General features: G+C 44.2%; 1 protein-coding gene across 22 annotated transcripts in view; it reads left to right on the forward strand.

Moving 5' to 3' along the window:
- The window catches only part of LRRFIP2 (LRR binding FLII interacting protein 2), a 94,121-nt gene that overhangs the window by 46,446 nt on the left and 33,905 nt on the right, over positions 1–13,770 (forward strand). For 11 of the 22 annotated variants that reach the window (XM_074199073.1, XM_074199082.1, XM_074199087.1 and 8 more), the window contains exons 4-13: positions 1,308–1,358; positions 3,111–3,167; positions 3,268–3,312; positions 7,310–7,351; positions 8,756–8,821; positions 10,959–11,033; positions 11,551–11,598; positions 11,678–11,722; positions 13,088–13,135; positions 13,636–13,689. The exons of 6 other annotated variants lie outside the window; for them this stretch is intronic. In XM_074199073.1, coding sequence (XP_074055174.1) covers positions 1,308–1,358; positions 3,111–3,167; positions 3,268–3,312; positions 7,310–7,351; positions 8,756–8,821; positions 10,959–11,033; positions 11,551–11,598; positions 11,678–11,722; positions 13,088–13,135; positions 13,636–13,689 — 531 coding nt within the window. The remainder of the gene's footprint in view (positions 1–1,307; positions 1,359–3,110; positions 3,168–3,267; positions 3,313–7,309; positions 7,352–8,755; positions 8,822–10,958; positions 11,034–11,550; positions 11,599–11,677; positions 11,723–13,087; positions 13,136–13,635; positions 13,690–13,770) is intronic. 5 more of the 22 variants (XM_074199077.1, XM_074199088.1, XM_074199079.1 and 2 more) reach the window with 4 other exon arrangements.

Consider the following 13,770-nt stretch of genomic DNA (forward strand, 5'->3'; position numbering starts at 1 on the left):
GAGTTTTACAATCCCCCCCATCTTACTTCCCTCCCCCACCCCCCCACCTCCACAGAAAGCAATCTGTCAGTCTTTACTTTGTTCCCATGTTGTACATTGATTCAAATTGAGTGTGATGAAAGAGAAATCATATCCTTAAGGAAGAGACAAAAAGTCTAAGAGATAGCAAGGCCAGACAATAAGATATCAGGTTTGTTTTTTTTCCCTAAATTGAAGGGAATAGTCCTTGAACTTTGTTCAAACTCCACAGCTCCTTATCTGGATACATCTGGCACTCTCCTTTGCAGACAGCCCCAAATTGTCCCTGATTGTTGCCCTGATGGAATGAGCGAGTCCTTCAAGGTTGATAATCACCCCCATGTTACTTTTAGGGTATACAGTGTTTTTCTGGTTCTGCTCATCTCACTCAGCATCAGTTCATGCAAATCCCTCCAAGCTTCCCTGAAATCCCATCCTTTCTGGTTTCTAATAGAACAACAGTGTTCCATGACATACATAGACCAGTTTGCTAAGCCATTCCCCAATTGAAGGACATTTACTTGATTTCCAATTCTTTGCCACCACAAACAAGACTGCTATAAATATTTTGGAACAAGTGATGTTTTTACCCTTTTTCATCATCTCTTCAGGGTATAGACCCAGTAGTGGTATTTCTGGGTCAAAGGGTATGCTCATTTTTGTTGCCCTTTTTGCCTAGTTCCAAATTTCTCTCCAGAAAGGCTGGATGGGTTCACAACTCCACCAACAGTGTAATAGTGTCCCAGATTTCCCACAACCCTTCCAACAATGATCATTATCCTTTCTGGTCATATTGGCCAGTCTGAGAGGTGTGAGGTGGTACCTCAGAGAAGCTTTAATTTGCATTTCTCTAATAAGTAATGATTTAGAGCAATTTTTCATATGGCTATGGATTATTTTGATCTCCTTATCTGTAAATTGCCTTTGCATATCCTTTGACCATTTGTCAATTGGGGAATGGCTTTTCGTTTTAAAAATATGACTCAGTTCTCTGTATATTTTAGAAACGAGTCCTTTGTCAGAATCATTAGTTGTAAAGATTGTTTCCCAATTTACTACATTTCTTTTTATCTTGGTTACATTGGTTTTATCTGTGCAAAAGCTTTTTAATTTAATCAAAATCATCTAATTGATTTTTGGTGATGTTCTCCAACTCTTCCTCAGTCATAAACTGCTTCCCTTTCCATAGATCTGACAGGTAAACTAGTCCTTGATCTTCTAATTGGCTTATATTATTGTCTTTTATGTCTAAATCCTGTAACCATGAAATAACATTTTTACCTTCTCAGTACTCCCATCGTTCCTATGATCGGAAATGGGGCCAGATTCAGAAGTGGATGGTAGGCCCAGATTTAAACTGTCTCTTGTGCATGGGAGTGAAGTGGGCCATGTGCTAACGTTTGCAGTGTGGACACTGATTTAAAATGGTTGGGGCTTCTAGGGGAGCCAGAAGCTTCCTCCAGGGGGAGCAACTACTAATCTCACATTAACTTTGTGAACAGTCCTATGCAAGAAGGGTTTGAGCTACTGTTTCTACTGGAATTCCTTTTGTATGTGAGGGTGGTGGTTTTTTAAGTTCTTGGTCTTTTGCTATATTTTTGGTCTTGAATGACTAGGTTGGCAGGATGTATATGAAGGGTGACCCAAACCATCCTTCTAAAAATGTCTTGGAGGATTTTGCTAATCTTGTCATTTGAACTTTCTTAGCTTCATCTTTGTTCAGAGTCCCTGCCCATGCCTCCTAATTGAATGCCACAAGAGGAAGACATGAAGCAGAGGGAGGCTTCCCAGTGGCAGCTGAGAAATACCACTTCCAGCTCTTTTTATCGAAATATGTAATTGGCAGACTTCCTGAGCTCTTTGCTCTTAGCCCATGAACTTCCCTTGGAATCAAGCTCAGTCTTTTCAAGCAATTTAAAAGTAGTCAGTAGATTGATTAGGACTAGATTGTAATTCAGCAGAATTATTTTTAAACTGAAACTTCCACTAAAATAAAAAGTAATGTAGTTTTTTTAATGGAGAGAACGCTCCATCAGGCTTCTGATCCTCTTGGTTTTAATTTGGGTTCAGACATTGAAAATCCCCGCTGTGTTTAGATGTTGCTGGAGGTGGAGTAGAGAAGGAGAGAATAGCAGACCAACTGGTTTGTTTTCTGACATTTGTTTATTTTTGTTAATTCTAGGAAAGGGAGAAAAATGATTTAGTGTTACATATCAATACAAATGACCATGAATGACTGCTTTGGAATTTCACTTTGAGCTAACCAAAAAGCTTTCAAGTTATTGGTGCCCAAATGTGCTTCACTAACATGGCCTTCTAGTTTCTGTGTATGAGAAAAAATAATTTATATCCAGTGTTGATCAGTTCCTTTGAATTTTAATAATGCTCTAGATCTTTGTGATTTGATAAAGTGTCAGAGGTATATTTACAAAGAACATAATGAGAGCCAGTATGATAGTTTTTCTTTAGAATCAGGAAGGTCTGAATTGATTTCCCTTGTAGACTTTATGGCCATGCTCTAACCATCTTGATATCACAGTACAGTCTAAATTACAGGTGCATGGCTGATCTACTTCAGTGGAGGGACTTTCCACACTGGGAATTCTCTACACTAATGCACTCAGAGTTCCAACCCTCTCCTTCCATCCAAATCAACACAAACAAAGAGTGGGATTGCATCTGTGGTCACAACCTCAGATTGAGAAAAAAAGTCTCTTGCATTACCAACCCTCCAGCATTTCCCTCAAAACATCAAGCATGCACATCCTGACTATTGGCAGTGGGGTGAGGGGTCCTTGACCTCCAGAGTCAGAGCTCAGTGTTGCCTCTGAGATACATCCAAATATACACACAAATATTTAAAAGTCTTCTCAAGCCTCTCAGCACCTTTCTTTGCTGGAGGACATGCCGCCTAAGGTCTCTGATCCCAAAGCTCAGTTGTCCAAACCGCTCCATCATGGGGACTGTTGAAATAATTGCCTATTTGGCTGTGTTCAGACTTAGCTTTGCTGCTTGTTTCTAGAGGCATGGCCACAGATGCCTTCTTTCTCTTGTTCACTGACTAACTTTCCATATATTCTCTTCTTTCTCAGGAAGATGCAGAAAAGGCCAGGTATTCTCACAGGTCCAGTCACCATCGTCCCCACCTGGTTTGTAATGACATCTATCTATTTCCTCCCTTGTCTTCAGACTTCCCCTTTTATTCTATTCACAGGCAAACCACCATTTCATTTTCTTTTTTATTATCAGGGAGTTGAGGATGCACTGTCTACTCGAAATATTGGCAGTCACAGGGTTAGTATTTGCACTATTTTTTTGGTGAGAGCTTTCAAGAAGAATGAGCGCCTGAAGAATCTCTGGTGTCATCAATTTTCCATTTTTTCTATTGTGAAGAAACAATCAAAACTTTGTTCAATCAGTGATTTAAAAAAAAACAATAGTGAAGTAGAATAATTCTTAATCAGATAATTTCCATTATCTAAATAAGCATTATTATGGTCTTAATTCTTCCAGAGAATTATGTATGATTTGGGAAAATTCATAAAGTAATTTGTTTGCGTTACTTATCGTACCTCTTGCCCTAGTTGGAACTGCATAGCCAGGGCTTTTTCTCTCTTTTTTATGAGTTGATTGTTTTAAAAATTGGAAAGATCTTTGCAATTTGGGGGAAGTTATACCTCTGTTACATGGGAAAACAGACTCATATACAATATTTTTTGTTCAACTAATGCTGTTTTATAGCTATTAGATTACACTTCTGATTGGCATTGAAGTTGATTTGGTGACTTGTTGATTAGTAGTGTGGGGAATTCATTTGTTTTTGGAAGATCTTCCTGTTAACCATAGGGAAAGTTCAAATCATTGAGAGAGGAAGGTCTTGAGGGCAAACAAGATTTGCTTTACTTTTTCAGTTGTCCGATTTCCTTCATTAAAAAAAAATGATTTTCGATTGCACATTGTTCTTGTGTTTCTTGGGAAAACTCTTGACTGAGTTTTAGATCTTCCACCCTTGAAGATGGTCTGTTGTCCCTGATTTTCTCACAAGTTGTTGTTCCCTTAGTTTTAGTAGATTTATTTATTTGTGAGTTGGGAGGCTTATTCTAGTGAGGGCTGAAGAAGTCAGAAATTTTGATTGCTTCTGAACAATTTTCCTTTTGAGCTAGATTGTGTGTGTGTGTGCACTTTGGTCTAGGAATTTACGTGGTAGAGCTGGTTTGATCTCCAGATCTCAGGGCTATGTCAAGGGGAAATGATAACATTCACACTTCCCACCTTAGAAGCTTTTTGGTAAACTGCAAGTAAACCTGAAGTGGTCTCTATAGGTCAGGTGTTTTCTTCTGTCCTTACTACTAAGTTGCTTCAGACAATACTGTTTTCTGGTTCCTTGTATATTGGTTCACTTGGCACTGTGTATTGTGGGCCCAGCAGTCTTGTGTTCTGCATTAACCTTCTTTGTTGCAAAAGCATTGTTTGCTTTGCTTTGTTTAACTTTTGAATATTCTACAAAACTTCTTGAAGCTCTGTGAAGCTTCAAAGGCTTCAAAGCTACAAAATTGTTGAAGACTTTGCCTGTTGTGACAGTGCCTCAGTTGTCATAGTTGTGGGGGTGTTGAAGCATCCAAGGAGTAATGGCACTATTTGAGACCCTTAGGTTGAGCAGAGAACAGCAGGGTAGGTAAACTCCCAGCTGTTCCTTAAACCTTTCTAAACATCACCAAGATTCCTTTAGTGACTCAAGGAACATGGCCCCTAACTTGGGATCGGATGCTCCTCTTGTGAATGACCCACGTTCTAGATCGAGACTGATCTGGAAGCTCTGGACCCAAAATGGTCCAGATAGAGCCTGGTCGGGAAGGAGGAGGTTCCTCTGGCAGGTTCAGTTCTCTATTGCGTGGGAACTGCCTTGGGTCTGTCCCCAGTGTTCTTGTGGTATTCTGGAGGTTCCCCTACTAGCCATGTTGAGCAGCCTCATCTGTGAGGAGGGAGGGTCATTCCCAGGACATTCCCTTGGTTTTCAATGGGACCTGAAATGTCTCTGTTGAGTTACACTAGCCCCTTCTTGAAGGACTGGCTAAGTTCTGCAGAAAGTCTGGGTGCCTCTAGGCAGCCCCCACTGTTGTCAGTCAGCCTAGAAGAGAAGCATGTAGAGTGCATTGGTCATGGTTTCATGAGTGGTGGGAGCCTATTGAGACCAATGGCGGAGTGAAGGAGACAATGGTGTAAGTGCTCAGAACCCCCCTTAGAGTTCTGATGTAAAGTGGGACATCACACAGCCAGAATAGAAGATGAATCATGGCCAGCAGCTACGATTTTCATTGGGAACAATTAGGCCCTTCACCAGTCAGCTTGGTTGTGTTCAGTGACCTCAGTATAGGCCTGAGCTGAAAGCCAGCGTCCCCTCTTCAGATTTTCTGAGAGTTTGTCAACAAGCCCTTATGTTCCAGGCCCTAACAGACGCAGACCCTGTCTCTGCCCTCCGGGAGCTCAGTCTAACGTGAAAGACCCCACATAAATAACTGTTACTGGCAGTCATCAAAGATCTCTCCAGAGCAGAGACAGTGACCTTCAAGGGAAGGTGCTGGCAGCTTGGGGGGCGCCGGAAATGTGTCCTGAAAAAGGTGAAGGAAGCCAGGGAAGCTTCAGGAGGTGAGGAGGGAGAGAACATTCTAGACCTAGGGGCGATTCTCAGGGAACAGCTGGGAGCCCAGGCAGTGTTGGTTTATTGGAGAGTATTCCCAGGGATGGAAGACAAAGAATGCTAGGAAATGGATTGTGAGGGATTTTAGGGCCAAACAGAGGACTTTATATTTGAATGTGAAGGTAACGAAGCCCTGGGAGCTCACTGAGCAAGGGAGGGACTTGGTTAGAAAGATTCTTTTTTTTTCTTTTTTAGGTTTTTTTGCAAAGCAAACAGGGTTAAGTGGCTTGCCCAAGGCCACACAGCTAGGTAATTATCAAGTGTCTGAGACCAGCTTTGAACCCAGGTACTCCTGACTCCAAGGCCGGTGCTTTATCCACTATGCCACCTAGCCGCCCTGTTAGAAAGATTCTTAAGGAAAATCATCTCGGCAGCAGAGAGGGGGTTGGCCTGGAAGCAGAGAGGCCAGGGAAGAGGCTTTTGTCATAATCAAGGAGAGAAATAATGAGGGCCTGTCCCTAGGGAGTGGGGGGGGTTCTCTGTGAGGGCAGAGGAGCTGTGTGGTGAATGAGGAGGCAGGGAGGACACTAGTCTTGTGAGCCAGAATGGTGTCCATGAAGTTGGGAAGAGGGGGAGTGCTTGGGGGAAAGATGATGACCTGTTTTAGACATGTAGAATTTAAGATGTCTCGCAGGATGGAGCTGTAGATGGAGATTGGAGGTCAGCAAAGAGCTTAGGTTTGCACAGATAAAAATGCAGCCAAACCCCTGGGCATCAAGGAGATCACCAAGAGAGTGACTGTAGAGCACTACAGGTGGGTTCTTTACTTATGACCTGGCCCAGCTCCTAGACCTTTATGTTGGGGTATGCTGTAGCTCCTTCAATAGAGGACAGGCTTATTGTGGTATCAGGAATACCACCGGTCTCTACCTCCTGCCAAGCACAGCCTGATGTGTACACAAATTTCTAATGACTGAGTCTGACTTTGGACATTCCCATGTTGGGTAGCTCATTAGTGTTTCTAATTTCATTTAAAAACTAAACTCTTGCTATGGCTTAGACCCCCAGCAGGCCTAGAGCTTGGAACTCTGGAAGGAGAAGACTCCTTGGTGTAGGCTGTAAATTGTCTCAGGCCCAGACTGGAAGATAGAAAGGAGGGCTTTTAGTCATCATCAGGAGACTTTACCTGATCTTTTTTCCTTCCACTTGCTAGTCAATCTTTTAAGGAAACATCCAACATCATAGACAATTTTCCATAGGTACTTTCCATGTTGACTTTTGCAAAAGTAAGATCATAGTCACTTACGCTAGCACATGCCCCATAATTCTTGCCTGCATTGTGCTCATTCAAGACCACCTCAGTATCTCATTGATCAGTGACTTGGGAAGACACCATGAAAACATTTAGTCTGGATTTCTCCATACCACTTGTTCATGAAGAAACTGGTATAGAGATGGTAAGATCTTAGACCTGCCATTAGCAGTCCAGTGATTTGAGCATAGGGCTCTGAATTCTAAGTAAGGGTGGCTTTCTTTGTCTGTGATATATTTTGATCTTTAAAATAAATTAGATTGTAGTAATAATGAAAATATTATTTTTTTCTTCCCAATTCCTTCAAAATATGACCAAATTCATCACCATTGGACCCTCAGTATGATACTCTGAAGGCTCGCTCTACGAAGCATTCATCTTCAGTATGTAGTCTATTTGCATGGGTCTGTGTTAAATGGTTAACGTAACTTTTTTTAAGCATTTGGCTTTACTAATCATAGACAATATTTTGATATTTTGGCATGCCATCATTTTAATTAAATGCGTGACTAGCCAAAGTAAATAATACTATTATAAAATTTTGAAACAGTTAGCCATCTGGGGTGGGGGGGGGAGTTGCCTTTGGAAATTGTAAGACTATATCAAAGGTAAAAGGAACTCCATTCCTCTAAAGAATTGTGAGATTTCGGGGCGGCTGGGTGGCATAGTGGATAAAGCACCGGCCCTGGAGTCAGGAATACCTGGGTTCAAATCCGGTCTCAGACACTTAATAATGACCTAGCTGTGTGGCCTTGGGCAAGCCACTTAACCCCACTACCTAGCAAAAAACAAACAAACAAATAAAACTAAAGTATATGGAGAAGCGGGCCAGCCTCATGGGAGTGTCTACCACTTTCTAACTCTGAAGTAGCCCCCCAAAGGCCTCTTTCTTAGGGTTGGGTGTTCTACTTTGACCTGAGAGCTGAGGCAAGGGAGGCATTTAATCTAATGGTAGCCTACCTCAATTTCCATCCTCTGTGCAGCCAGTTGCCAAAATCACTTAGGACTCTTTAGATGGAAGAGGACCTAGAATGATATTTTAAAAATACCCATCCATCAGACTTCTAGTATAGAGAGTTAGCTCTGAAATGAGCTTGCTATGGACACATCCCAGAGACCTGTGAAGTCATCACTGGATAAGGGTCCACTTGACCTGTGGAATGTGAGGGCACAGCCAAGGGCAGAGAGACCAGACCACCTATAGTAAGGTGTTTCTTGCACTCCTCTGTCCAAGTTATCTGTCCTCTGAGGTCCTGCTCCTCAACATATCTGGTGTTCTATTGGACACTTTGTTCATCCCTCTGCTGTCGCCACACAAGTAGTATGTCCCATCATCAGGAGAGCACACACACACACACACACACACACACACACACACACGTTTGTTTTAGCCAAAGCAGTGAATTCTACCTGGCTGATTCCTGCTTCTTGGCTTGGGTGGCCTCATGTTCAGATAACCTGCTCTGGGCTAGAGGGGTCCCTCCTCAAGCAGAGTGGTCTGGGGATCTTCAGCCCTTCCCTTCACATGCCCTTGCTGACTAAAACCCTGGTGGTTCCAGAATAGAACCACATGGTGTCCATTCTCAGGCCATCCTATTGGTGTCCAGTCACTTGGCCCAGATAATCCCCTCCCTTGGTTTATCGACAGTGGCCGCTTAGATACCATCTCAAACTTATTCTTCAGTTTGGGTTCCACATTTAATACAGCTTTCAGTGGACTTTGATAATGGAGGTTGGTCTGAAAAAAATTCTGTTTTTTTTTTTTTAATAAACATATTCACTTCCAGAGCTATGGTTATGGTGATTCTTACGGCACGAAGAGGAGGTCTTCCAGCTCCTACAAAGATCCCTTGGTTAGTTCTGTTGTGTGTCACATGTCTGCATGTCTGCATGTGCCTTGGCCTAAGTCATCGTCTCAACCAGATTGGGATTGCTTCACTTCAGCCGAGCACTTCCCAGGCCTTGATAACATTCCAGAATTCCTGTTGAAGATGCTTTATTTAGTGTTCCACCTACTATCAGGACTTCACAGAACAGTGGCTATTCTAAGGTTATCATTAAGGAAATGTCAGTTTCCTTCTTTTTAAAAAAAATAAGTATTTGAAGTAATTTTAATTTTTTTTTTTTTTGGTTTTTGCAAGGCAATGGGTTAAGTAATTTGCCCAAGATCACACAGCTAATTAAGCATTTAATGCCTGAGGCTGAATTTGAACCCAGGTCCTCCTGCCTTCAGGCTGGTGCTTGATCCACTCCTCTGCCTAGCTGCCCCACCATGATGTAATTTTATGTCCTCAGTGATCCAGCAGTTTTTTAAGTTGGAAAGCATTTTTTCATAGGGTGTTCTATGTGGTGATCAGGTGACTGGGCCAGGCAGCAAAGAGACCTTGAATCCCCAATGTAATTCCCAGAGTCCTTTACCACAGTCACTTTCCATGGGAGAATGGATCCAGAGCTCTGGTGGTCAGAGCCAAGACATCTCTTCTCCCTTAGACCAGGGCTCTGAGGGGACCATGGCCCAGCCCCCAGCCACTAGTCTGGGCTGGCATGAGGAGATGGGTTCTTTCGGTGGTGCAGGAGGTGAAGCTCGGGGCCAAGGTGTAGGCCTGCCTCGGTGATTGCTGAGGGATGTTGAGTGAGGCAGAAGAGGAGGAGGGAAAGGAAGCGGAAGGTGGGCTGAGGTGGGAGCAACTGGACTAGAGGGTCCTCCCCAACTGGGCAGCCATCTGTGCCCGAGGCCAGTTCTGAATGAGCCTTTGCTCCACCTTATCACTGCTCATGCTGCTTTCCGATTCCAGAACTTGAGAAAGGTGTTTCTAGACCTAGTTGAGGTTCCTGAAACAGGAATGAAAGGGACAGTTATTTTCCCTTTGCTATAATTACAAAAAAACTGCTTTTAACAGAAGATGTGACGGGGCTTTACCTGAGGTTCAGTTCTTCCTGGGCTTATTCTTTGGCTGACTCACTGGGCCTCAATTTCCTTATCTGTAATATGGGACCACAGGCCTGGAGTTGGGATATAACCAGAAGGAATTCCCAATCTTTTCAGCAGTTTTGCCAAATGGCTTGTAGAAAAACAGCATAAAATGATCATGGGCACTCCACTCTTCAGTGGGGCACAAAAGTGAATTCTTGTTAATCTATTTGACTAAGTATTATTTTTAAACGAGAAAATATTGGGAAGAACTTAGTTTCTTCAGCTTAATGTCTGCCTTTATTGGGGAGAGACCTGCACTAATGGTGTTCCTCTATCTTGTTTAGCTGGTGGGGTCATTGGGGCAGGGTGTCCTTGGGTTAACAGTGCTTCCCCATTACTGTCAAAAGCAATGCCACCCTCCTCCCAGTCCTTCAGGCTCCCAACTAGATTCAGCCCCCACATCCCCATGTATCCAGGCTGCTGCTGAGGCCTAGTGATTTCCCCTCTACGCCATCTCTAGATGGTCCCCCAAGGTGCAGGCCCTCACCACCTCACGTCTGGACTGTGGCCGGAGCTGCTCGGGGCTCTGCTTGCCTCCATTCAGCCACTAAAGTGATTCCTCTAAATATCAGGTCTATCCGTGTCAAACCCAGTTCCCTCCAGGGGCAGATATTTGATCTTCAAAGCCCTTCCCTACCTACCTCCTTCCTCCCTTTCTAGTCTTCTTGCACCCTTCCCCTTGGCTGCTGGTAGTTGTCCCTCCAGCCTGTCTCTGCTATGACCTCTCCCTAGTTTCCCTGAAGCCCCAGCCTTCATTTCCTCTTTTGCAGGATGCCTGCTCTCACCTTTCCATTCTAGTGCCTTCCCTTTGTGGATTCTTTTCCAAATATCCCATCTGTATGTGGCCTGCCCTTTAGAGCATCAGCACTGTGAGGGCAGGTCTGTCTTTGGCATCACAGTGCTTGACCCCCCATCACCACTCAACAAATATTTTTTGTTTGTTGTTCACTTGGTTTCATTCATCATTAGACTGGAGTCACCACTTAAGCCATCTTGTTCCATTTTGCTTCTTGCAGAAAGGCCTCTACTATGACCAGAGGAACTATAGCAGCCTCAAACACAGCAGATCTCCCTCTACCTACTACACTCGGGTCTGTTGGTATTTTGCTTCTGCTTTATTGTAGGAGCTTTTATCCTTTAGGGTATAACTAATCTGTGTGAGGTGATGTGTGCAGTCATCGTGTTTTGATGACCTTTGTAGTGGATGTCTTCTGTTGACTGTGAATGTTGATTGTGTCCCGTGGTGGCATCTGTGGCAGCACCCATGGCAGGCTGCTCTTACCTATAGGGGAAATCCTGCTTTAATTCACCAACTAATGAGTTAGTAAGGAAAAGACCCTTTTTTGCCCTTTCCCATGATAACTCTAGTCTTTACTAATTTTCTGTTAGTTTCATCTTCTGACACCAGTATTAAATGATAAAATACAAAAATGTTTCTAATATTATATTTCCTCTCAAGTTTTCACTAATAGCCTGGAAAAGTGTGGCTAATGTCTTTATGTTTTTGAGTAATTTTGTCCAAGATTGATCAACAGTTGTGATGTAACAAGTTGTGAACTTAATTAATTAGCATGATTACAGACTTTGTTCTGTTTTGTTTTTAAACAGTCGTCTTCCTTGTGCAGTGACCCTCTGGCAACTTCTAAAACTCACAGGGTTAGTACTGTATCCCAGTTAAGTCGTCTTCTGAACTCCTACTTGTTTTTTTCAGATTTGAAAATCCCTTTTTTTGTAGGTTTCTCGGGCGGTAGACACTGGTCTGACGAGAAGCGCCAGTTTGGTTCGTATGTCCCACCCAGATTGTGCGTGAATGCTGGTGCTGCTAACGGTGTGACTTGCCAGCATAAGTCTAAAATAAAGCCAGACTTCCTAGGTCCCTTATCCTAGTGAAATCATCAAAAACTGTAAAATACTGGTGCCATCTATCATCCAAGAACATGGTGTTCCTGAACCCCCATATGCAGTCCTAGTGTCTTTGGGGGGTCACCACATAGTCCTGCTCTCTGGTCCCACATTCAGGAGCTTGACTGGGCCAATACTAATGCTTATGGCTTTAGAAGAGAGCAGAAAGTCCTGGCCCACGAGTCCACGTCTACCCCCCTGGTGCCGTGGTCTCCCCAGAGGACTGAAGTGATGCCTCAGCTTTAGGTGGCATGGCCTTGTGGCTGATACAGAGGACCTGGAATCTGGTGCTTTCAGTTGGCTGAAGCTTTCTTCCTCTTTTTTATCTGTTCCCTATCACTTGTCTTGTCAAATAGATTAAATCCTTGTTAATGTATAGGTCACAGGAAAAAAAAATGTTGCCCAGGACTTTTTACTAAAATGAACATACCAGATTTGGATCTGAATTGTTTCTGGCTGTTAACAGACATCGGAGTCATCTTCCCAAGAGTCAGATTTGCCTTGCATCCCTGTCCTGACCTTGATACACACGGTCCACCTTGCTTCCCATATCTGGGAATTCTTGGCGACGATACTGGCTCTACTTTCCTTACAAAGTTTTTTGGAGAAATTTGTCTGTAGGTCTGAGTGGAGCATTAGTTGTAAGATTCCCGTGTCGTCCGCAACAAGCTCTAGAGGCACTTCTTCTTCAAGGAGCCAGAGGGGCTTTCCTCTCCATGCAAGCATTTGTGAAGCTCTTGGAGGGGGAAGCCTGGGCCAGACAGCGAGGCCGTCCCTGCCTTCAAGGGACCGACCACGGCCACAGTGAAGCCTCTAGGAAATGCTGGCAGAGAGGCAGGGGTGCCAGCAGCTAAGGGACTTGTCCCAGTCATGTGGCCAGTTTTGTTGAGGGGGGGCTTTTGACCCCAGCTCCCTCAGCTCCACCATGGGACCCTTCATATCATGACTGGGATCTGGCTTCTGCCTCTAAACTTCATCCCCCACCCCTCTCTGGCCATTGGTAATGTTCTGAGAGAGTCTATGTGGAGGGCCTGAGCCTAACTGTCAGGACTCTGTTGGGCCAGAAGGAAACAAAGCAGATTGAGGTTTAGGAGGAGGGACCGGTCCCTTTGAGGGAGGACAGCCAAGCGTCCCTTAGCACTTCCAGCCTTTTTGGCATCCTTGAGTCCACAGCTGCCCTGCCTTTGTCCTGTAAGGATCCCCTCTCCCTCAAGAGACAACTCCTGTTTCCTTTGTTCTCTAGGCATCTCTGGGTGATGTGGGATTCTATAGCCCCTTCAGTTCTCGAACAGTGAGTCTTCACTAGGGGACCAGGGGAGCTTGAGGAGGGTGGTGTGTGAGTACATGGGGGTGTATGTGTGGGTCAGGGGAGATGCCCTTTAAACGCTCTCCTGAAATCTTCTCACTTCCTGGGGACAGGAGGCAGACAGACAGGAAACAAGTCATGGCCTTTGTGCTGGCCATTTTAAAACTTGACCTGTCTTGGTGATTGAGTGAAGCCAACCACCCTCTATTAAGCACCACTCATGTGTATCATCAAGAACAAAAGCCTGCCTGATCCTGTGATAGGACGAGGAGCTGTGTTGGCCTCCTTCTTTCTCCTCTGCCCTGGACAGTCCTTCACCTAGAAGCATTTCTGGGGATCCTGTGGGGGGGAGGGCTCCCTCTTTGCCTGATTCCTTCGTCTTCCAATCTGTGGACCAGTCCATGGTCCCTTAGGAATCAACGGCAAATTTGAAGACCCATGTCCTGAGCGTTGTTTTAAAACCTTTCTTCTTGCAAACTTTGTAGCCTTCAGAATATAGCTACTCATCAAGGACAAGTTCGTCCCGGAGCAGCCCTGTGGTGAGAGCTTGCTGCCTGTTGACCCTGCACAGTGTGAACACCTTGTGCCTTGTCCCCCGGAAGCATTTCTAACATTGCGAA

The sequence above is a fragment of the Macrotis lagotis genome, chromosome 8 (assembly GCF_037893015.1).
Source record: "Macrotis lagotis isolate mMagLag1 chromosome 8, bilby.v1.9.chrom.fasta, whole genome shotgun sequence".
Taxonomy (NCBI): domain Eukaryota; kingdom Metazoa; phylum Chordata; class Mammalia; order Peramelemorphia; family Peramelidae; genus Macrotis; species Macrotis lagotis.